Source organism: Bufo bufo, chromosome 4 (genome assembly GCF_905171765.1).
Source record: "Bufo bufo chromosome 4, aBufBuf1.1, whole genome shotgun sequence".
NCBI classification, from domain to species: domain Eukaryota; kingdom Metazoa; phylum Chordata; class Amphibia; order Anura; family Bufonidae; genus Bufo; species Bufo bufo.
The window spans coordinates 339,371,196-339,394,641 of record NC_053392.1 but is presented as its reverse complement, the minus strand read 5'-3'; the positions used below and the strand labels follow the sequence as shown (position 1 = coordinate 339,394,641).

At 43.6% G+C, this 23,446-nt stretch overlaps 1 protein-coding gene across 1 annotated transcript in view; it reads right to left on the bottom strand.

Moving 5' to 3' along the window:
* Positions 1-23,044, bottom strand: part of SLC16A10 (solute carrier family 16 member 10) — a 92,538-nt gene extending 69,494 nt beyond the window's left edge. Inside the window, exon 1 of the mRNA XM_040428884.1 lies at positions 22,433-23,044. Coding sequence (XP_040284818.1) covers positions 22,433-22,784 — 352 coding nt within the window. The 5' untranslated portion in view covers positions 22,785-23,044. The remainder of the gene's footprint in view (positions 1-22,432) is intronic.
* Between the last annotated feature and the right edge of the window lie 402 nt (positions 23,045-23,446).

The following is a 23,446-nucleotide window of genomic DNA, read 5'->3' as shown; positions in this document are numbered from 1 at the left end:
ACTTGAACTCATAGGAAGGTTCTACTGGGTACGGAAATGTCATAAATGTGGTTGTAAGCTGCTGTATGGGCACATAGCATGGCTCAGAAGGACAGGAGCGCCATTGAGCTTTTGAAGCGCAGATTTTGCTGGAATGCTTTTTGGAGACTGCATCATATATACAGTCCCTGAGGTACCAGTACAGTGAAAACCCCCAATATGTGACATAGTTTTGGAAATTACACCCCTCAGGTAATTTATCAAGATCAAGGGGTTGAGTGAACATTTTGACACCACAGGTATTTTCCAGAAATTAATGAGCAGGTGACGGTGCAAAATGAAAATTGCAAGTTTTTCACAGATATGCCATTTCAGTCCCCAATATGCTATGCTCAGCTTGTGCCATCTGAGACAGACCACACCCCTTAAATTATCAGAGGTGCAGGTCCCACACCCAGCATCCCCACCAATCAGCTGTTTTGGGCAGCTGCCGGAAACTATACAGTGGATGGATGCGGAGGCAGAAGGATCTGTGTACTCTGTGCAGAAGGATCTGTAGTTTCCAGTAGAGGTGGGCGATATAAATGATATACGATATTATTGTCATAAATTCCGGCCACGGTATAGATTTTAGTTATATCGCCATATCGCGATAGATGACCATGGAGCGGTAGTGAATTGAAAAATCTTCTCACTCACCGCTCCATGGCCTCCCGACTCTGCACCGCGCTGCAGGGCCTTGCGTTCACACATCATCAGCGCGCTGGCTGACACTGTGTGGGACGTCAGGTCCCTCCCAGTGCATGCTGGGAAGAAGACGCGGTCCGTCTCCTGCGGACTCCATTAGCCAGCCGCGCACCCTGCAGGAAAGGTAAGTATATTAGCAGGGGCCCGAATCTACTGGGGGGTCGGGGGGTGGATGGCAATTGCATGGGGCTGATGACGCTGGCTGGGGGACATGATGATGGTGGCAATGGCATGGGGCTGATGGCGCTGGCTGGGGGACATGGATGATGGCACATGGCAATGACATAGGGCTGATGGCGCTGGCTGGGGGACATGGATGATGGCAACGGCATAGGGCTGATGGCGCTGGCTGGGGGACATGGATGATGATGGCCATGTAATTTGTATACATAGAGAAGAAAATAATATATCGCGATATATCGTTATATCGCACATGCTTCAAATTATATTGCAATATAGATTTTAGGCCATATCGCCCAGCCCTAGTTTCCAGCACCATGTACTGCAGCTCAGCTACCATTCACTTGATTGGCAGCGGAGATGCAGTACCCGGCATGGCCAATACACAGAGGGTAGAATCTTGTGCTTTCGTCTCTGTCCCCTTTACTGTATATGGTGGCTGCCTGTAACAGCTGATTGGCGGCACGGGGTGTCAGACCCCCACCAATCTGATGACCTATCAAGATGACAGCCTATCAATATCTAAGTACTGGAAAACCCCTTTAAAGAAGATTAGTAATTAGTAGAATCCTGTTTAGGAGAATTAGGATAATTGAGCTATTAAGAATCTGACAAATATTATAAGCTACTTATACATTAATACCCTGTAAGAGATATAATGCTCAAACATTTTACTCAGCTTTAACGATCATTTGATGGATGGTTGAAAACCTCCATCAGCTTTCCACACAAAACATGTATATATAAAAGTACATTATTCTCCCTGCGGCTACTTTCACATCAGCGTTTTTTCCTTTCCGGTATTGAGATCCGGCAGAGGATCTTAATACCGGAGGAAAATGCTTCAGGTTTGTCCCCATTCATTGTCAATGGGGACAAAATTGAACGAAACGGAGTTCACCAGAATGCATTCCGTTCCGTTTGGTTGTGTTCCCATGCAGGACAGAAAAACGCTGCAAGCAGCGCTTTTGAGTATGTCATGGGATGCGGAGCAAGACAGATCCTGCATGAAACGCAATGTAAGTCCATGATGCCCGATCCGATTTCTCGGACATAAAAGAAAACGGATCCGTCACCCAATTGACTTACAATGGTTTTAGTGCCGGATCAGTCTTGGCTATTTTTAGAGATAATACAACCGGATCCGTTCATAACAGATGCAGCCGGTTGTATTATCCTAACGGAAGCGTTTTTGCTGATCCATGATGTGAAAGTAGCCTAAGTAATAGCTGCAGTTAATAGGCACCATTATAATTTAGGGACACTGTCTAAACTCCAGACCTGGTCTACTTAGTAGTACTTAAACGGGTTTTCCAGGCTCTTAATATTGATGATGACCCATCCTTAAAATAGGTCATAAATATCAGATCGGTGGGGGTCCGACACCCGACACCCCCACCGATCAGCTGTATGAATAGAAGGCACACGTCGAGCTTGTTCCCGTCGAGGCATGCTATTGGCTGACCTCCCTCCGCGCGAAAGAGAAATGCAGGGTCGGCCAAGCAGGCATCAGGAGCTACAAGAGTACCGGGGAATGAGGTAAGTACAATCTGTGTGAGGGGCCAGGGCATTTTTGGGGTTGGATAACCCTTTTAATTATTTGGCTAAAAGGCCTCATTCAGACGTTAGTGATACATTTGCATGTTCTCCAGGGACAGCACATGTATCCATTGATTTTAATGTGTGTATTCACACATCCGTGATTTTCCACTGTATTCCCGTTATGTAAAGGGAACCTGTCACCAGAACAGCTGGTTTGCTTGAAGTTTATAATCATTGCATTAGTATGGAAAAACAACTTATAAAATGTAACTGACATAATGAATATGGTCGTAGTGGAGTCACGGGGGAGTGTCCATGGCTGAGTTGAATCAATGACTACAGCTGGCAATTCCGTCTGCCTCGCTGCTACATCCCGTCCCTTCCATCCTGCACATCAGCGTCTGGCCCTGCCAAATCTCACGATGGCACAGAGAAACTCCATTGGTGGCCGAGAAGCAGAAGCACCTAAAGCTGAGGTATATACTACAGTAAACTGGCATAAATGATAGTAAATGTGCCACATCTGATTGCAAGAGGCGAAGGCGGCTGAGTACAAACAGTTTCTGGCATAGTGAGTTATAGAAAAAATGACCCCAGAAACACCCAGGGCTTCAGGGTCCATGTACATGGCTCCATATGCATGCATTCTACTCTAGAATACTTCCACAATACAGCACGGGTTAGAAGATGTCAGTTTTTTCACTTCTTCTGTATGAATCCATGAATAAGAACCCGGGAGGCACACTGAGGTACTAGGTATAGGTCTAAAGGAGCCTACGAGCTCCACATTAGAGGTCCATTCAGCACAGCTTAATACTGTCACATTCACATCTCCTCTTGTTTTACATTCTTCTGCTCCGTCAGAAGAACAAAAAATATTTTTTTAAAACAGATCCGTTTTTTGAACATCCGTTATGATCAGTTCCCATCCGTTTTTGTCAGTTCCGTTAGAGATCTGTTATTTTGGACAGAAGAGAAAGTCCTCCTCACAGGACAGACTGATTCAAACTGATCATAACTGATGCTCAAAAAAAAACACGGATCGTTTTTTTCTTTTTTTTCTGTTCTTCTATCTGATCAGAAGAACGGAAAAAAAGGTGATGTGAATGTGCCCTGTTGAGCAACTTTTTTTGTCATATCTTTATATACAAGTGAAACGTTTAGTGAGGTTTCAGAAACTTCCCATGGAGCCATGTGTAGAAAAAAGTCGCACTGCAGTCACAAGTCTCGTGATAATTTATTCCTCTAGACCGTAGGCTACATGTAAATTGCTGACTACCTTCCTAATTCCAGTTGATACGCCTTATGAATTGGCTGTGTAATATGAAATACATGTTTACCACATTGTATTGAAACTAGGGAGTCTCAGTTTCTCTTTCCAAGCCTAAGCTGGCACAAGAAACACTGGCAAGAAAACCCCATATTGAGTATTGATTTATAGCTATTCCTGCATACGATAACATCTCCATCAGTGAGATGAAATTACTATAACATGACAATAAGGCCTAGTGCACACGGACGTTGCTTGGGTCTGCATCCGAGCCGCATTTTTTGCACTGTGTACCTTTGTTCAGCAGCCCCACTCGCCTCTACATATCATTCCCATACATTGCCAAACTGCCTCTTTAAAATCTAGAGCTGAATTACGTAACCTGAGAGACAGGAACTGCAAGATATACGATAAGCGGATGAACTCCATTCAACACACTTGACTGAATTAAAAAGGTTTTCTACTTTTGCAGCTGTTAGTGTTATAGACAAGGCAAAAACAGCTGTCGGAACATTCCCAATGAAGAAACATGAATATCCTGTATTTATATCCACAATGGGGTAACAGGACTTTGTATGGCGTCAATGTAACCTTTAGGGAAAATAATAAACATTGTACAAATATGCTGTATGGAATCATTATTGAAGAGAGTTCAGACAATGCACAAGCAAGTGCGTTTGCGCCGGGTGTAGATGTGACGTCATCGGCGCAGGCGCATTGAGGATGGTGCGGCCGAGCGAGCGTCCTCCTCTCAGTGCGCCTGCGCCGACTAAAGACAGGTATGGCGCAGGCGCCAGATTTTGAATGCAGACAGGGTCAGCCAGAGGACGAGCGAGTTCGCTGGCCCTGTCAATCAACATGAGGAGGGGGCGTCTTTATGAGAGGAGGATGCGGCTGCTACCAGCAAGTAGCCGCCCTACTTGCTGGTAGAGAGGTAATTTGCATATTATAAAAGTCTGTTTTTTGAATTAACTACTGAACCAAAATAAGTAATAGCATTATATATTGATATATCGCAGTATAGGGATTATAAGTAGCCCAAAAAAAAAAAGACTTTAGTGGGGTGACAGAAGCCCTTTAACTTTGAAGGGAAAAGTCATGCATGTCTCCATTCCCGACGTGTCCCTTTCTTGAGACAGACCAGTGGTCTCAGAGTTTGGACTATACCTACTGGACATTTATGGCGTATCCTGTGGCTATGCCATAAATGTTTAGATGGGGCAACACCTTTAGAAGCTATGTATACCTTTGGGGGCAATTTTTTTTATTATTGCATTGTGCTCATTTTTAGCGTTTTGTTTTTTTAAAACTGGTCTTTATTTAAAAAAATATGGTGTCCTTTTTTTCTGTACAGAGCTGACATGCTCTAATAGCACCCTTTGGATTTTCTGTCTTTTCCGTCAGACCAGTAGCAGACGGACTCCTTATCTCTGCACTTAGTTATAATAGTTGTTCAAATATCAGCCTGTTTGTACCTAATGTGTATAGCCACCTTTTGTGTTGAAGAGTTTGGCCAGTGGCCTGCGCTGCGGTGCTTGGTGTCTTTGTCATTATATCTATAACATGGCAACACTGCAGACAACTAATCATCAAGTGACAATTTCTTTCTAGAGGGGAGTCCCAAAACAAATTAATTGAGGTTCAAATCAAAACCATTAAAGGCTCTATGCAGGGTTGAGATGGCCTCTATTAAAGAAGACCTAAACACCCCTCTATAATCGGCTGTCAAGCAGCTAGGAGTATTCATTTAACCTTTTTACCTGTCTGTAAAGCGCTGCGGAATATGTCAGCGCTATATAAGTGCTTAAAATAAAATAATACTTTCAAGAACACTTAACAGGAAAAATCCTGTTCCTCTTCTGTCTAGATAAACTGCCTAATTTTGTAATGATGCTCCAACTCCTTGAAACATCAAAAACGTACAAAGTATGACAACATATTCTGAAAAGGCGGCCTGAATGTTGTTCCTGGTGCTTCCATCTTGGATATTTGCATTAATGCAAACCTCAACCCAACAAGCCTTCAGTTGTACTGTCCGAAACATAAACCATGCCCTGCACTGGCAAATGACAATTTTGTATCCCGTTTGCTGTTCCGTTTAGTCAGTTAGCTCCTGTGCACCAGAGGTATTTTGTTTAGTCCTATATTTTCCCTTTAAAGAGGACCTTTCATAGCCTGGCTATGAGCTGAGCGCTGCGATTGGCCAGGGCTACAGCATAGGAGAAGGAGACCGCGGCAGGCTCAACTGGGTGGAGCCTAACTACGAACATACCGGAGGCTATAACCGGAGAACGGAGCGGCGCCCAGGGATAACAGTAAGTGCAGGGGGATCACTGGGCGCCGCTCTACACGTCTGTATGGTCAGTTTACATACTTTCTTCGGGTGAAAGGTCCTCTTTAAGTTTCTGTGTTAAAACCCTTCTTGGTGTTTACAGCCTAAAGGTGACCATACATATTAGCAGGGCAGTTTCTAGGCAATATGGCCAACAGGGCGAACAGCAGAAAAAAACTCATTATAATGTGTGCCAGCAAAAAAAATGCCTCCTTATGTGTGCCAGTACAAAAATGGCCCCTTAAAATATGTGCCAGTAAAAAATGCCCCCTTATAATGTGTGCCAGTGCAAAAAATCCCCATTATAATGTATGCCAGTACAAAAGTACCCACTTTTAATGTGTTACAGTACACAAATGCCCCCTTATAACATGTGCCAGTCCAAAACATGCCCCCATTTAGTGTCCCCAGTAGAACCAATGTCCCCATAGTGCCCTCCCTTTATGTGTGCCAGTACAAAAAGGTCCCTTATAACGTGTGCCAGTACAGAAACTTCCACCTTTTAGTGGCCCCAGTAGTGCTCCCTCCTCGTCCGGTGCTAGAAACAGCCCTGCATATTAGTCTAAAGTTGATCAAAATGGACGATTTCAACCAAAACAAACGTTCTTTGGTAGAAATTTAACAACGTACAATCACTTTAGCTGACAGACCATTATCGCTTGAAAATAAGTCGGCCGTCAAATAGTCAGACGAAAGATGTTTCATTCAAAGATCATTCGTGAACAAAATATCTTACTTTGAAAGAACGTTCCCAGAAAGATCTTTAAATCTGTTGTTCAACCATCAACCAACTTCTACCTAATGTGTGTGGCCCATTAAGTATGCCCTACTTCGCATACTGTGACCTATTGTACGCGGTCTGCGTTCCACTGCTAAGCTTTGCATATACTGACATGTAGCCATGATGTGTATTTTATTGCATCCTTGTGCACTGCTGATGCTGTGTATTAAACAATTAAAATAGAAAAAAATTGAAAATTAAATTATTGGGGTGAATTTATCATTAGGGGAATATTTGAAGTCAGTTTTGCTTCAGTTTGTGTTGGAGTACTTTGTGCCACATTTATCAACTGTCACAGGTTGTTTGATAAATTTCTCTTATCCTTAAACCTAACAATTTTGTCTTGGAAAGCTACTCTTGTTTTCCTACTCCACCCTACTACTGAGGCCTCTTGCACATGAACATGCCGTGTTTTGCGGTCCACCCATGTGCCTTCCGCAATTTGCAGAACGGAAACAGACGGCCCATTATAGAAATGCCTATTCTTGTCCGCAAAATGGACAAGAATAGGACATGATCTATCATTTTTGCGGGGCCACGGAACAAAGCAACAGATGCGGACAGCACACCGAGTGCTGTCCGCATCTTTTGTGGCCTCATTGAAGTGAATGGGTCCGCACCCGAGCCTCAAAAAATGCGGCTCTGATGCGGAACCAAACCACGGTCCTGTGAAAGAGGCTTGAGGTTTCGACTTTTTGTGCGACTCTTAACTCATTAACATAGCTAACCACAGCCAATTTTCCACCCACATTACAAAAATGCAAAATGCAAAAAGTCACAAAATTTTATGAGTGTAAAAAGTTGCAAAAGCCCTATTGAAGCCAGCATTCTGGATTGAAGGTATGATAAATCAGGGCCATTATGTCAGCCATGAAGTAAACATAATAGAGGGATTTATCACTGCAACTTTACCAGTTTTCCAACATGAAAAGAACTGGCAAGTGGCATTAGAAAGAATGGGGCAAGTGACACAATAGGGTGAATGTATCAATCGCCTGTGCCAGAAGTGTGGCTCCAAAAACTTGCAAATCTTTGCACAAAGCCAATTTAGCAAATATAAAAAAGCGACTTTTTGTGATTCTTCTGCCTCCCACTCCAGTGAGGTTGAGTGGGAAAGGGAGTGTGGTTAGCTATGTTAATTAGGTGTACTCCATTACGGGGGTGGGGTAAAAAACGGTAGCTTCTTTAGACAAAGGTACTATTTTTGAAGACGTGTCGAATTTATCAAACAATGTTTGATGTAAATTTGGTCCATAGTATGCCAAAGCAGATTTAACTAAAACTGACCTTCAAAAATTCCTTTATGATAAATGTACCGCAATATTTCTGATCACCTGCTGATTATAAACACAGATTAGGGCTTGTACATATATGTGTTGACTTTTCCTTTATTCTGTCCCTTGAGAGAAACAGAATTAGAAAAATTGTTCACTTTATTCACTCTGTTAAGTCCTGTCTGCAATGCTTTTCTTTCTGCCAAAAGTAATGGATATGAGATAGAAGGATGTAGATATAGTCAATGCATGAAGGGTAGAAACAGACGGTGTTCTGTTTGTATCTATCATTCAATCCGTATAAATCCTCTGGAAAAACACCTTCATAGATATCAGTAGAAACTGTCAAGTCCTACTGTCCTATCTCTATACTACCCTCTATACTTATAGACCTCGACTAAGTCAACCGGACCCAGCTCAAGGTGGTTATCACCGAGACTATGGGGAACATTTATGAAGACTGGCGATTTAGACACCGGTCTTCGTCCCTCCTGCGCTGGCGGATCATCCACTAAAGTCATGTAGAGGTGCCGGCCTAAATCTACTTCAGCTCCCTTGCTGGCGTAGACTTGGACCATTTTCTACTCCTTAAACAGGTGTAGAAAATGATAAATGAGACGGGCCTACCAGCCCAATATTTTCCCCGCCCTTTTTTTTAGACCTGGCGTGGGCGGCGACAAAGGGGAAAAAGTAGCGGATTGCGGCGCAAATAACCTTTGCACAACAATCTGCGTCAGATATATGCTAAAATGTGGCATATGTCTGTTCGTAAATGACCCCCTATATTCCCTGGCCCTGGTACAATGAAGCATTAAGGTGTGACTGTCATATTTTTATTTTTAGCTAATCTGTAGGGACCGAGATAGGGAACATGTTTGTAATATACTTTATTTAGAAAACTTGTACGTTTATGGTAGAAAAGTTGACCAGAAATGTTACTATAGCTGTCCTTATATACAGTAGAACAGCTTCTACCTGCATTGGCAATAGCATGCACTTACTGCTCGCAGTCCTGATTACTCGGTGCTCCGGGGATACATCAGGATCACTCACTGACAGCGCTGGGCACACTCATCAGTAGGGAGAGAAATATATATATATATATATATAGTACACTATGTGAGCAGCAGCCCAGCCCGTCTTCCCAGTTTGTACTGTATTAGGAAGACGCATGTGTCTTAGTAACACGCATTCAGGGTACGCTGCTAAAGGACATTTCTGGGTACGTTTTCTATTATAAATGTACAAGGTATATTAGAAAAATGCTCCTTATCTCTGTCCCTACACATGACAGTCGTAGGTCTGGTAGATCTGTTCCAGTTAGAACAGAATACAGACAGGAGATAACAGGCAGAGTCAGCAATGGGGGGAAAAGACAGTACAAAATCTGTCGGGTCAGCAGCCAGCCGCATTACGACCAAGTCACAATCATATCACGCAAGATCAAAATACTACATGGGTATGGGTTGGCATAGGAATGCTACCTGTCTACTCCCAGATATGCGGTAATACTCGGTGTGCTCTTCTGAAGGCACATCAGATCTATAGATGAGAAGTAACCAACTGCAAAACTAGAATCCCTTCTGCCATGGCCAGGTCATGAAGACAGATGTGTGGAAAATCCTTGTGCATGCATTTGTGCACTTTATGACATCAGATGGGAACCTTGCCAGTATCTACAATCCTGCAATCCCAGGATTCTGTATCAGAACCGCCTCGCTTCTAATAACCTGAGGGGGGAAAATGCCTTGTTTCACTAATTAAAACATGCTGCCTCAGCTTTGCACACGATGTTATGCAGTCCGAGTAGAATTTTTCTGGAAAAGTACTGAATTTACCTAGGTGAAGCCCGCCCGGTACCTTCTGGAAAAGAAAAGTCTAGGTACAGACAGAAAAGTCACATATGGGAACGACCTAAAACCACTTTTTGGGTCCACCCTTCTGGTCAAATAAACTTTTGCAAAGCGAGGATCTTATTTTAGCAGCTTAATGTGAAACGAAGTAGATTGGTAGTGGCAACTAGTCTGCTGCAGCTCATGATCACCCAATGCTAAATGGCCCATACAAATAGGATAGCTGTTCTCAACTGATCAGCGAGATGGTTTATTAAAAGTGACAGCTCTTTCCAAAATGTCTTACTAGGGCGAGGGCAGGGCCGTCTTTAAAGAGATTCTGTCACCTGAATTTTGGTGACAGAGCTTTTACCATCATCACATCAGTCTGCTCGTTTTGTATTAAAATATACTAGTATTACTACCCTAAGGCCCCTTTCACACGGGCGAGTATTCCGCGCGGATGCGATGCGTGAGTTGAACGCTTTGCACCCGCACTGAATCCCGACCCATTCATTTCTATGGGGCTGTGCACACGAGCGGTGAAAATCGCAGCATGCTCTATATTGTGCGTTTTCCACGCAACGCAGGGCCCATAGAAGTGAATGGGGCTGTGTGAAAATCGCAAGCATCCGCAAGCAAGTGCGGATGCGGTGCGATTTTCACGCACGGTTGCTAGGAGACGATCGGGATAAAGACCCGATCATTATTATTTCCCCTTATAACATGGTTATAAGGGAAAATAATAGCATTCTGAATACAGAATGCATAGTAAAATAGGGCTGGAGGGGTTAAAAAAAAAATAATAATAATTTAACTCACCTTAATCCACTTGATCGCACAACCCGGCATCTCCTTCTGTCTTCATCTTAGCTGTGTGCAGGAAAAGGACCTATGGTGACGTCACTCCGGTCATCACATGATCCATCACCATGGTAAAAGATCATGTGACGGACCATGTGATGACCGGAGTGACGTAACCACAGGTCCTTTTCCTGCACACAGCCAGGAGAGGAAAAGGAGATGCCAGGCTGCGCGATCAAGTAGATTAAGGCGAGTAAAATTTATTTATTTTTAACCCCTCCAGCGCTATTTTACTATGCATTCTGTATTCAGAATGCTATTATTTTCCCTTATAACCATGTTATAAGGGAAAATAATACAATCTACAGAACACCGATCCCAAGCCCGAACTTCTGTGAAGAAGTTCGGGTTTGGGTACCAAACATGCGTGATTTCTCTCACGTGCGTGCAAAACACATTACAATGTTTTGCACTCACGCGGAAAAATCGCGCATGTTCCCGCAACGCACCCGCACATTTTTTCCGCAACGCCCGTGTGAAAGAGGCCTAAGTGTTGTCATTTGTTTAGAAAATTGCTTTTATTAATATGGTAATTACCTGAGTAAGGAGCCCAAGGGGCTGTCCGTTGGAGCCCAGACGCGCCCCTTCTCCTGGAGCCCTGCACCGCCCCACTGCTAATTTATTAACTCCTTATCGCCGGACGTTATGCGTTTGCTGAGCTGTAATCTTGCGCATGCGCCGTGGATACACATGTCAACATGTCAGCGCCTGAATCGGCCTCATAGGACGCACTGCACATGCGCCAGCCAGCAATGAGTAGTGAATAAATTAGCAGTGGGGCAGTGCTGGGCTTCAGGAGAAGGGGCGCGTCTGGGATCCAACGGCCGGAGGGACAGCCCCTTGGGCTCCTTACTCAGGTAATTACCATATTAATAAAAGCGATTTTCTAGACAAAGGACAACACTTAGGGTAGTAATACTAGTATATTTTAATACAAAACGAGCAGACTGATGTGATGATGTTAAAAGCTCTGTCACTAAAATCCAGGTGACAGAATCCCTTTAACGCAGGGCAAAAGGGGCAGATGCCCCGGGCCCAGTTGCTCCTGGGGGGCCCAAGGCAGCTGTCTCTTGAGCCCCTCTGGCCACTGCCCACAAATTCAATGACATCGACTGGCGTGCCTAGGGGTGGGATCGCGGTACGCCCCGGGTGTCAGGCTGTCAACTACACAGGGGGGTGCTGCCATGCCTGCCTGCATGCAGGCACTCCAGGCAGCGAACTGTGAGAGAGTGAGAGCTATGATTCTCTTAGGAGAAAGGACCTTAGATTACATCATCACCATGTGACCAGTAACATATCAATATTACTGGTCACATAGCTATGAGGTAATCAAAGGTCCTTTCTTTCTACCAGGAGTGTTGCTGCAGCCTGCAGGAGAAGTTTGCCATAATTGTGGAGCTTTTTTTTGTGAAGATTACATCAGAAAAGGGGGCAGGGGCTGTTATGCTATTATACTGTAAGCTACTGTATAGTGGTGTGCTGTATAGTGTCAGGTGCTATACTGCTCTACTGTATACTATGGGGTGCTGTATACTGTGGGGTGCTATACTGCTCTACTGTATACTGTGGGGTGCTGTATACTGTGGGGTGCTAGGCTGCTCTACTGTATACTGTAGGGTGCTGTATATTGTGGAGTGCTATACTGCTCTACTATATACTGTGAGGTGCTGTATACTGTATATTGTGGAGTGCTATACTGCTCTACTGTATACTGTGGGGTTCTGTATACTGTGGGGTGCTATACTGCTCTACTGTATACTGTGGGGTGCTATGCTGCTCTACTGTATACTATGGGGTGCTGTATACTGTGGGGTGCTATACTGCTCTACTGTATACTATGGGGTGCTGTACACTGTGGGGTGCTATGCTGCTCTAATATATACTGTGGGGTGCTGTATATTGTGGAGTGCTATACTGCTCTACTATATACTGTGGGGTGCTGTATACTGTATATTGTGGAGTGTTATACTACTCTACTGTATACTGTGGGGTGCTGTATAGTGTGGGGTGTTATACTGCTCTACTGTATACTGTGGGGTGCTGTATATTGTGGAGTGCTATACTGCTCTACTGTATAGTGTGGGGTGCTGTATACTGTATAGTGTGGGGTGCTGTATACTGTGGGGTGTTATACTGTATTGCATACTGTGGGGTACTATATACTGTGGGGCGTTGTATACTGTGGGGTGCTATACTATATATTGCATACTGTGGGGTACTGTATACTATAGGTTGCTTTACTGCATATTATGGGGTGCTATATACTATAGGGTGCTATACTGCATACTGTGGGGTGCTGTATACTATAGGGTGCTATACTGCATACTGTGGAATGCAGTATACAATCGGGTTCTATACTGCACACTGTGGGGTGCTGTATACTATAGGATGCTACACTGCATACTGTGGGGTGCTGTATACTATAGGGTGCTATACTGCATACTGTGGGGTGCTATACTGCATACTATGGGGTGCTGTATACTATAGGGTTCTATACTGCATACTGTGGGGTGCTGTATACTATAGGGTTCTATACTGCATACTGTGGGATGCTGTATACTATAGGGTTCTATACTGCATACTGTGGGGTGCTATATACTTTAGGGTGCTATACTGCATACTGTGGGGTGCTGTATACTATAGGGTGCTATATTGCATACTGTGGGGTGTTGTATACTATAGGGTGCTATACTGCATACTGTGGGGTGCTGTATACTATAGGGTGCTATACTGCATAATGTGGGGTGCTGGAGTGCACTGCAACGCTGGGGTAAGCCGAGCCCCGGTCTCCTTCCTGAACTGCAGGGCGGTGCCCCCTGCCCAGAGCACTGATCCTGAGCCCTGATCCTGACCCGCTGGAGTCTTCAGAACTGGAAGTATTTACAGTCATTCACTATACTCTACCAGGTGTGTGTTGTGGTGGAGGGTGTAATTGCATGCTAGAGTGTGGGAAGGCGGGATCCAGGGGGCCCAAGTAAATTCTTGCCCAGGGTCCAATCAATTTTAAAGATGGTCCTGGGTGAGGGTAAGAGGAAATAGCTGAAGAGGGAGTCACTGCCCACATCATGTTTATTCTGTGTTCACAGATTCCATAAAAGATCTTGGACAAAACAACACGCTGCTCTATTTCGTCAGGAAAAATGAAAGACACCATGAAGGAACCTTGATGGACCCTATTATACTCAGTAGGGTTCCTTCAACAATGCTGATATTTTCATATGACGGATCAGAACCACATAAATAATGCAGAGTCTCCGGGAAGACCACTGTCATCTGCACAAGGCACCCCCACACATACTTAAATAAAATGAAAAGCACAAGTTCGGCGCCAAGTCTGTCACACGTTGACTTCACCTCTGTAATACCCATATTTTCTCTGTAGACTTTGACAAATACAGTGAAGCCTCTCCAAAAGATCACCTCTTTGAGAAGGCCAACCCCCATCTAGCAAAAACTTTTCAGTGACAGATTTTTCAGTTCTCCTATTCTATTCAGTTCTTCTTTGAGAGGATCGCCCACAAAAAGACCAACAGCAAGTTTTGGTGGTCATATGAAAGCTGTCAAATCATGCCAGTGCAACGTCCTGCCACAAACAGAGGTCTTCAAATCAGTTGTGGCAGTTTTTAGGGCACTGTAGTGCCAGCTTTAGGCTGCGTTCACACGAGCGTGTCCGGATTAGTTCCGGATGCGTCCCGGTGTGTTGCGGCAAACCCGCGCGAGTAGGAATGCAATTGCAGTCAGTTTTGACTGCGATTGCGTTCCGATGTTCAGTTTTTATCGCGCGTGTGCAATGTGTTTTGCACGCGCGTGATAAAAAACCGACTGTGGTACCCAGACCCGAACTTCTTCACTGAAGTTCAGGTTTGGGTTCGGTGTTGTGTAGATGTTATTATTTTCCCTTATAACATGGTTATAAGGGAAAATAATAGCATTCTGAATACAGAATGCATAGTAGGTGATCAATTGAGGGTTAAAAAATTAAAAAAAATTAACTCACCTTGGACCTTTGGTGACGTCAGATCACATGCTCCAATCACATGGTACATCACCGCGGTGATGTACCATGTGATTGGAGCATGTGATCTGACGTCACCAAAGGTCCTTTAGCCCATAGTTCATCTTTCTAAAGAACTAAAGACCGGGAGAACTACGCGAACAAGAGGACAAGGTGAGTTAATTTTTTTTTATTTTTTAACCCTCAATTGATCACCTACTATGCATTCTGTATTCAGAATGCTATTATTTTCCCTTATAACCATGTTATAAGGGAAAATAATACAGTGAATAGACTGTCACCTAGCAACCGTGCGTGAAAATCGCACCGCATCCGCACTTGCTTGCGGATGCTTGCGATTTTCACGCAACCCCATTCACTTCTATGGGGCCTGCGTTGCGTGAAAAACGCAGAATATAGAGCATGCTGCGATTTTCACGCAACGCATAAGTGATGCGTGAAAATCATCGCTCATCTGAACAGCCCCATTGAAATGAATGGGTCCAGATTCAGTGCGGGTGCAATGCGTTCACCTACCGCATTGCACCCGCGCGGAAATCTCGCCCGTGTGAACGCAGCCTTATGGCTGCATGGACAGATCTGGCGTGTGGTCAAAGTCAAGTCGTTTGTGGCTCCCATGGCTTTTTCTGCCAGATCTCCATTCATTTTCCACCTGGATGCTGAGGACAGCAGAAGCTTCATCAGGCAGAATGGTGGTTGGGGACATATATGTTATAGCTGTCTAAGATGGGAATACCCCTTGAACAATAATATTCATTTTCTACAGTTCCACCACTTTTCTGAAGATATGGATTTGATGAGGGCAGCAGTAACCTTAAATGAACCAAAGCAGTACCCCAGGCCTACAACAAACAGTACAGTAAATCAGCTTTAAAATAATAACACGGTGGGTTTAACCGCCTCACGTCCGCCCATAGGATATAAACGTCCTATGGGTGGACGTCTATTTCTGACAGCACGTTTTAAAACGTCCTGTCAGAAATAGCAGCTGCACGCTAATCGTGCAGCTGCTGATCGGGTTGCCCGCTGTCAGTGACAGCAGGGCAACCCTAAGACGAGGCAGGGACAGTGCCCAGGTGTCCCTGCCTTCACGATCGCTGCAGACACAGCGCTCACCGAGCGCTGTGTCTGCAGAGCAGGAAGCGCTGTGCGCTTCCTGTTCCGGCCCGGCGGTCATGTGACCGCCGTGACCGGAGAGTGCAGGGGCTGTGTGAGGTCTCTCAGAGACCTCGATCAGCCCTGCTCTGAGGCTGTACAGCGCAGGATTGCTGCTGTACAGCCTCTATAGGGGTGCATTTGTCCTGTAACTGGGGCTACTATCTCAGCCCCAGTTACAGGAGAAATCAACTGTGAAAAAAAAAAGAAAAAGTGAAGCAAATGTCCCCCAGAGGTCTTGTATGACCTTATGGGGGACGAAAAGTGTAAAAAAAAATAAAAAAAATAAAGGGTTGAAAAAATAAAATAAAATAAAGTTTCACATGTAAAAAAAAAAAAAGTTCCCAAGTTAGGAATAAAAAAAAAAAAATTAAAATAGAAAAAATAAAGTAAAATAGACATATTTAGTATTGCCGCGTCCGTAAAAACCAGCTCTATAAAAATATCACATGACCTAACCCCTCGGGTGAACACCGTAAAAAAAAAAAAAAAAAACGGTGTCAAAACAAGCAATTTTTGTCACCTTGCATCACAAAAGGTGCAACACCAAGTGATCAAAAACGCGTATGTCCCACAAAATGGTACCAATAAAACCGTCACCTCATCCCGCAAAAAATGAGCGCCTACATAAGAAAATCTCTCAAAAAATAAAAAAACTATAGCTCTTAGAACATGGAGACACTAAAACATAATTTTTTTGGTTTCAAAAATGCTATTATTGTGTTAAAGTGAAACAAATAAAAAAAAGTATACATATTAGGTATTGCCGCGTCCGTAAAAACCAGCTCTATAAAAATATCACATGACCTAACCCCTCGGGTGAACACCGTAAAAAAAAAAAAAAAAAACTGTGTCAAAACAAGCAATTTTTGTCACGTTGCATCACAAAAGGTGCAACACCAAGTGATCAAAAACGCGTATGTCCCACAAAATGGCACCAATAAAACCGTCACCTCATCCCGCAAAAAATGAGCCCCTACATAAGAAAATCTCTCAAAAAATAAAAAAACTATAGCTCTCAGAACATGGACACATTAAAACATAATTTTTTGGTTTCAAAAATGCTATTATTGTGTAAAACTTTAATAAATGAGAAAAAGTATACATATTAGGTATCGCCACGTCCGTAACAATCTGCTCTATAAAAATGTCACTTGACTGAACCCCTAAGGTGAACGCTGTAAAAATAAATAAATAGAAACTGTGCTAAAACAACCAATTTTTTGGTCACCTTGCCCCATAAAGTGTTATATTGAATGATCAAAAAATCATATGTACCCAAAAATAGTACTAATAAAACTGGCACCTTATCCCCTAGTTTCCAAAATGGGGTCACTTCTTGGGAGTTTCTACTGTAAGGGTGCATCAGGGGGCTTCAAATGGGACATGGCATCTAAAAACCATGTGGAGTTCCTTTCCTTCTGCGCCCTGCCGTGTGCCCATACAGCAGTTTACGACCACATGTGGGGTGTTTCTGTAAACCGCAGAATCTGGGTAATAAATATTGAGTTTTGTTTGGCTGTTAACCATCGATGTGTTAGAGAAAAAAATTGATTAAAATGGAAAATCTGCCAAAAAAGTGAAATTTAAAAATTTGATCTCCATTTTCCTTTAATTCTTGTGGAACGCCTAAAGGGTTAACAAAGTTTGTAAAATCGGTTTTGAATACCTTGAGGGGTGTAGTTTCTACAATGGGGTCATTTATGGGGGTATCCACTATGTAGGCCCCACAAAGTGACTTCATACCTGAACTGGTCCTTAAAAAGTGGGTTTTGGCAATTTTCTTAAAAATTTGAAGAATTGCTTCTAAACTTCTAAGCCTTCTAACGTCCTAAAAAAATAAAATGACATTTCCAAAATGATGCCAACATAAAGTAGACATATGGGGAATGTTAAATAATAAATATTTTATGAGGTATCACTTTCTGTTTTAAAAGCAGAGAAATTGAAATTTAGAAAATTGCGATTTTTTTTAAATTTTTGGGTAAATTTGGGATTTTTTCATAAATAAAGGTGAAATATTTTGACTCAAATTTATGACTATCATGAAGTACAATGTGTCACGAGAAAACAATCTCTGAATGACTTGGATAAATAAAGGCGTTCCAAAGTTATTACCACATAAAGTGAGATATGTCCGTTTTGCAAAATTTGGCCTGGTCAGGAAGGGGGCAAAGGGCCCAGATGGGAAGTGGTTAAATAAACTTCCATACATATGTATGGCACGGTCTGCAGAATGTGGTTTCTTTTATTTCGAGGATGATGTCATCTATATGGAGCATTTCTTCCAGACACTGAATAATTAGGAGTTCTCTCAGAAATGCTGTTATTTGCAGCCTGCAGTGATGTGGCCACGTTTTAGAAAACTGGTATGAGACTCTGGATCCGTGTACACAAAGGGGATTTCCCACAGCCATTTAAAGGGGTTTTCTGTGTGTTTGATACGGATGACCTATCCTCAGGCTAGGTCATCAGTATCTGATTATTTGGGGTCTGACACCCGGGACCCCCGCCGATCAGCTGCTTGAAGAGGCTGCGGCGCCCCAGTGAGTGCCGTGGTCTCCTCACAGCTTACCAAGCACAGCGCCGTACATTGTATAGTGGCTGTGCTTGGTATCGCAGCTCAGCCCCATTCACTTAGAGGGAACCTGTCACCTGCAAAACGCATATTAAACCGACCACAGTACCTTACAGTATACCCCAGTGTGTTGCTAATCATGTTTTTCTTTCCTCTTTGTGTTTCTTCATACTTAAAAACACAGTTTTAATATCGGTTGGCGCTGTCTCTGAGTCAGGCTTGAAGTCAATAGCGCATTTGCGGTACGCTGCCTGTTACAGCGCGATCGTCACTCACTCGCCTGCATTTTGCTGGCTACGGATGCGCCAGACAGTTCGATTGTGCGCGCGCCTGGCCGTCACGCTTTAACTGGCTGCGTACCACGCATGCGTTAGAGGAGCGTGATCCCGGCATCACGGTAGCATGTCCATCTAATTGTAGAGAGGAGGGGTAAGGGGCGGGCTTAGCTTTACTTGAAGCAAGGAGGCCGCTGCCCCCTTGACTTCAAGCCTGACTTGGAGACAGCGCCAACCGACATTAAAACAGCGTTTTGAACAAGTATGAAGAAACACAAAGAGGAAAGAAAAACATGATTAGCAACACACTGGGGGATACTGTAAGGTACTGTGGTCGGTTTAATATGCGTTTTGCAGGTGACAGGTTCCCTTTAAACAGGACTGAGCTGCGCCTATTCCACGTGACTGATGAACATGACATCAATGTTAATTTAGGCCTCAGCTCTCACTGGAGCACCACAGCCTCTTCAAGGGGGTGCCGTTAGTCAGACCTCCAGCGATCAGACACTAATGACCCATCCTGAACCTATAGGTCATCAATATTAAACACTTTAACAACTATTCACAGTGTAGATGAAAAATATATGATTGCTGTTGATCCCACCCCGAATCCCCTGTGTGTGTTCGGCGGTAGTGTGCAGGCGTGACTACTGTGCCATTCACTGATGTAGACAGCAGTCCCATAAACAGTCAATGGAGCAGTGGTCACGCAGGAACCTTACCACTCCATTCCCCTACAAGAAAAACGCATCACCAATGTGTATGGCAAAACCCCTTTAAGAATCTCAGTAAGTGTAAAAAAAAAAAAAAAAAATACATTAAAATAAAAAACGTGTAAGAAATGGGTGCTGAAAACTCAATATAAAGCCAATTATAACGCACTTCACAATAAGAACTAAGCGCAAACTCTTCCCTGGAACCAGGCCCAGTATCTCAGCTCATTCACAAGGAAGCAGAGATCTTGACTGATGCTGGTTCCTGGTAGTGAAGGACTCGTGGCCCCTTTGTCGGCATGTGATAAGGATGCATGGAACTATCCGCGGCTGAATTTCTTTCACACTAAGCAAAGGCTGAGCATGTAACATCTACCATCTTCTGGACATCTGCAAATAGGACTTGGAGGGGAAAAGGGGTATGCTGAGGATTAAAAATCTTGAATCATGTACCATGTATATATGTGCCATGCATAAAATGCTAGCTGTAGCACCTCTCTGTACATATGCCAAAACTTTTATTGACTTTTATTGAGTGCTTTGAACATACTGCGCCATGTACAGGATTGAGGCAGGACCGCGGTCAGGACTGTCAGTTTGCTGCACACCGACAATAGGAAGACCAGGGAAGTCCTCTAGAAAGTTGTGAATTCTTCCTGCAGCACGGCATGCAGCTTATAACGCCGCCATCCCTGGCTATTTTGGCTCCTAGGCCATTTGTGCTGGAAGTGTTTCTGGCCGTAGAGCTGAACACGTGCCTCGGAGCAAGCGGATCAATCCAGAGGAGGGACAGGAAGACGCTGCTGGCATTCCACAAAACAAAGGCCTCACATGGGAGCTATCTATCCGCACTTATCTCCTGGGGGGGGGGTCACTGCGCTCTCAGCTCTACAGCCAACAGAGCCAGGGCATATGGTAACCCCAACCTGGCCGAAAAATAACGGTGCGGGCAGTGCAGACTTTGCAAAGGGTTAAATCTGGGGCGGATTTTTGTTTATGTTAACAACTCCACTGAAGTCTATGGGAAATACCACCGTACAGAAGGCGCGACACTGCACAAACAATTGACGCTAGGTCAGATACCGCAAGGAAAATAGTGTACATGAGATTTGTCATATACGCTCTTATTACTGGATTATGTTTCCACATGAAAATCCACAGTACAAAACCATGTGCACTTCACAAGGTGTGCGGGGCCTGAACATCCGCACTGCACACATTATATACAGAGCTCATACAATTCTACTGCATGTATACCTAAAGTACAATACAGCACAGAAAGAAAACTAGATAAAAAGATAGAGAGGTGATAGATATGAGATAGATACTAGATAGAAAATAGATAGATAGATAGATAGATAAAGGTAGAATATTAGATAGATAGATAAACGGTGCTTGCAGCGTTATTCTGTCCACGATGGGAGCGCAACCAAACAGACCGGAAAGTTCAGGTGTGAAAGTAGCCTGAGACAGATAGATAACATATGGCTAGATAAACAGATAAGATATGAAATAGATAGATAGATAGATAGATAGATAATAGATAGATACCGTAGATAGACAAAAGAGGAAGGTTGGGCAGCACAGCTGTGTAACAGGTACAGGCGGAATGCCAGCGGCTGTGGAGGCGATCCCCCTCCAAATAATAGGCTGAAGAAATTCCACGGCACATCTAAAGCGTAAAATAGTAGATAGATAGGAGATAGATAGATAGATAAGAGATAGATAAGAGATAGATAGATAGATATGAGATAGATAGATAGATATGAGATAGATAGATAGATAGATAGATAGATAGATAGGAGATAGATAGATAGATAGATAAGAGATAGATAAGAGATAGATAGATAGATATGAGATAGATAGATAGATATGAGATAGATAGATAGATAGATAGATAGATAGATAGATAGATAGATAGATAGATAGATAGATAGATAAGAGATAGATAGATAGGAGATAGATAGATAAAAGATAGATAGATTAAAAGATAGATAGATAGATAGATAGATAGATCATAGAGGATAGATAGATAGATAGATAGATAATAAATAGATAGATAGATAGATAGATAGATAGATAGATAGATAGATAGATAGATAGATAATAGATAGATCTGAGATAGATAGATAATAGATAGATAGATAGATAGATAGATAGATAGATAGATAGATAGATAGATAGATAGATAGATAGATATTAGATAGGTAGATAGATAGATCTGAGATAGATAGATAGATAGATAGATAGATAGATAGAAGAGGAGGAAGAGGAGAACACAGCGGCCACAGCAGCACAATATATTACTGCCTGCCATAGACTGATATACCATGGACTCCTATATCCCCACCCTGTATATGTCCCCAACCCTACCCAATTATTTCCCACTTGCTTTGGCAATGCTAAAATGTATTTAGTCCTGCCAATAAAGCTTATTTGATTTGATTGATAGATAGATAGATAGATAGATAGATAGATAGATAGATAGATAGATAGATAGATAGGAGATAGATAGATAGATAGATAATAGATAGATAAGAGATAGATAGATAGATAGATAGATAGATAATAGATAGTAGATAGATAGTTAGATAGATAGATAATAGATAGATAGATAATAGATAGATAGTAGATAGATAGATAATAGATAGATAGTAGATAGATAATAGATAGATAGATAGTAGATAGACAGATAGATAATAGATAGATAGTAGATAGATAATAGATAGATAGATATGTAGATAGATAGATAGATAGATAGATAGATAGATAATGGATAATGGATAATAGATAATAGATAGAACTTTAGAAGGGACTTTACAGGAAAGCACAGCTATGTATAACAGTTAGGAAAGGAGTCCGAACAAAGAGTCCCCCTTAGCCCCGCCCATTCACCTGTCTTGAACATGAGCTGCGGATCATCGGCGGAGCCGAACTCCTTCAGCAGGGACAGAAAGAGGACCCCGCAGGCGTTCTGGATGCCAAACACGGAGCCATTGCACCACATGGCAGACAGCATGACAACCCAGCCCCAGCCGCCCTCCGGGGGAGCGAGCTCCGCGCTCTGCCCTGCGCTCTCACTGACTTCCAGCTTCTTGTCCTCACTCCACTCTCCATTCTCTTTCTTCTCCTCCACGTTGAGGGGTGAGGTCTCCTCCACTGCTGCGCTCTGTTCTTCTGCCGGGACCTCAGTAGGAGACTCCTCTGCCCCCAGCTCTGTCTCCACATGGGCTCTGTCGTCCGTCATCGCTGCACTGGCTTCACCTCAGACTGGGGACAGGCTTCCCACCCGCTGTCATACACAGGGGAGGGCTGGCAGTCACTTCCCAGGTCTCCTCTCAGGGCAGCACAACTCAGGAGATAAGAAGAACTTGGTGTAATGGTGTAATGTGACAGAGCCAGCACGAGCCGCGCTCCCCTGCCCCCGCTCCTGTCACCTCGGACACAGCTACTGCCAGTTCACTCGCTCGAGGTACCATGTTTTTTTAAGGCTAAACCTCTGGAAGAGGCGTGGCCGCCGGCAGAGGTGTGTCCCTGGGAGTCCCCGCCCCCGCGACTGCGCGGGCGGTGAGTTTATATGGCAGGAACAGCTGCACTGTAACGTGTGTGAGGGGAAGAGGGCTGACAGAAGCCTTCCGTGGCCTGTCACACAGTGCTAATCCTCGCTTCCTTCTGTGGCAGAGGGTGTTTGGTTAACGGGAGGCTATACCTCAAAATGAACGGAGTATATCTCCTCACATGTGAGAGGTTTACTGGTGAGCGTTGTAAAATAGTGCCGAATCTAGTGCGCTTTACACCTCAGAGGTCTGCTCCCTCCCTGGGTTCACAATGGCCTTCTGGGGAGCAGGGACTTGCAGTAAGCATACATACTAGTCATAAGTCCCAGGGCAAAGATGGCAGCACACAGTC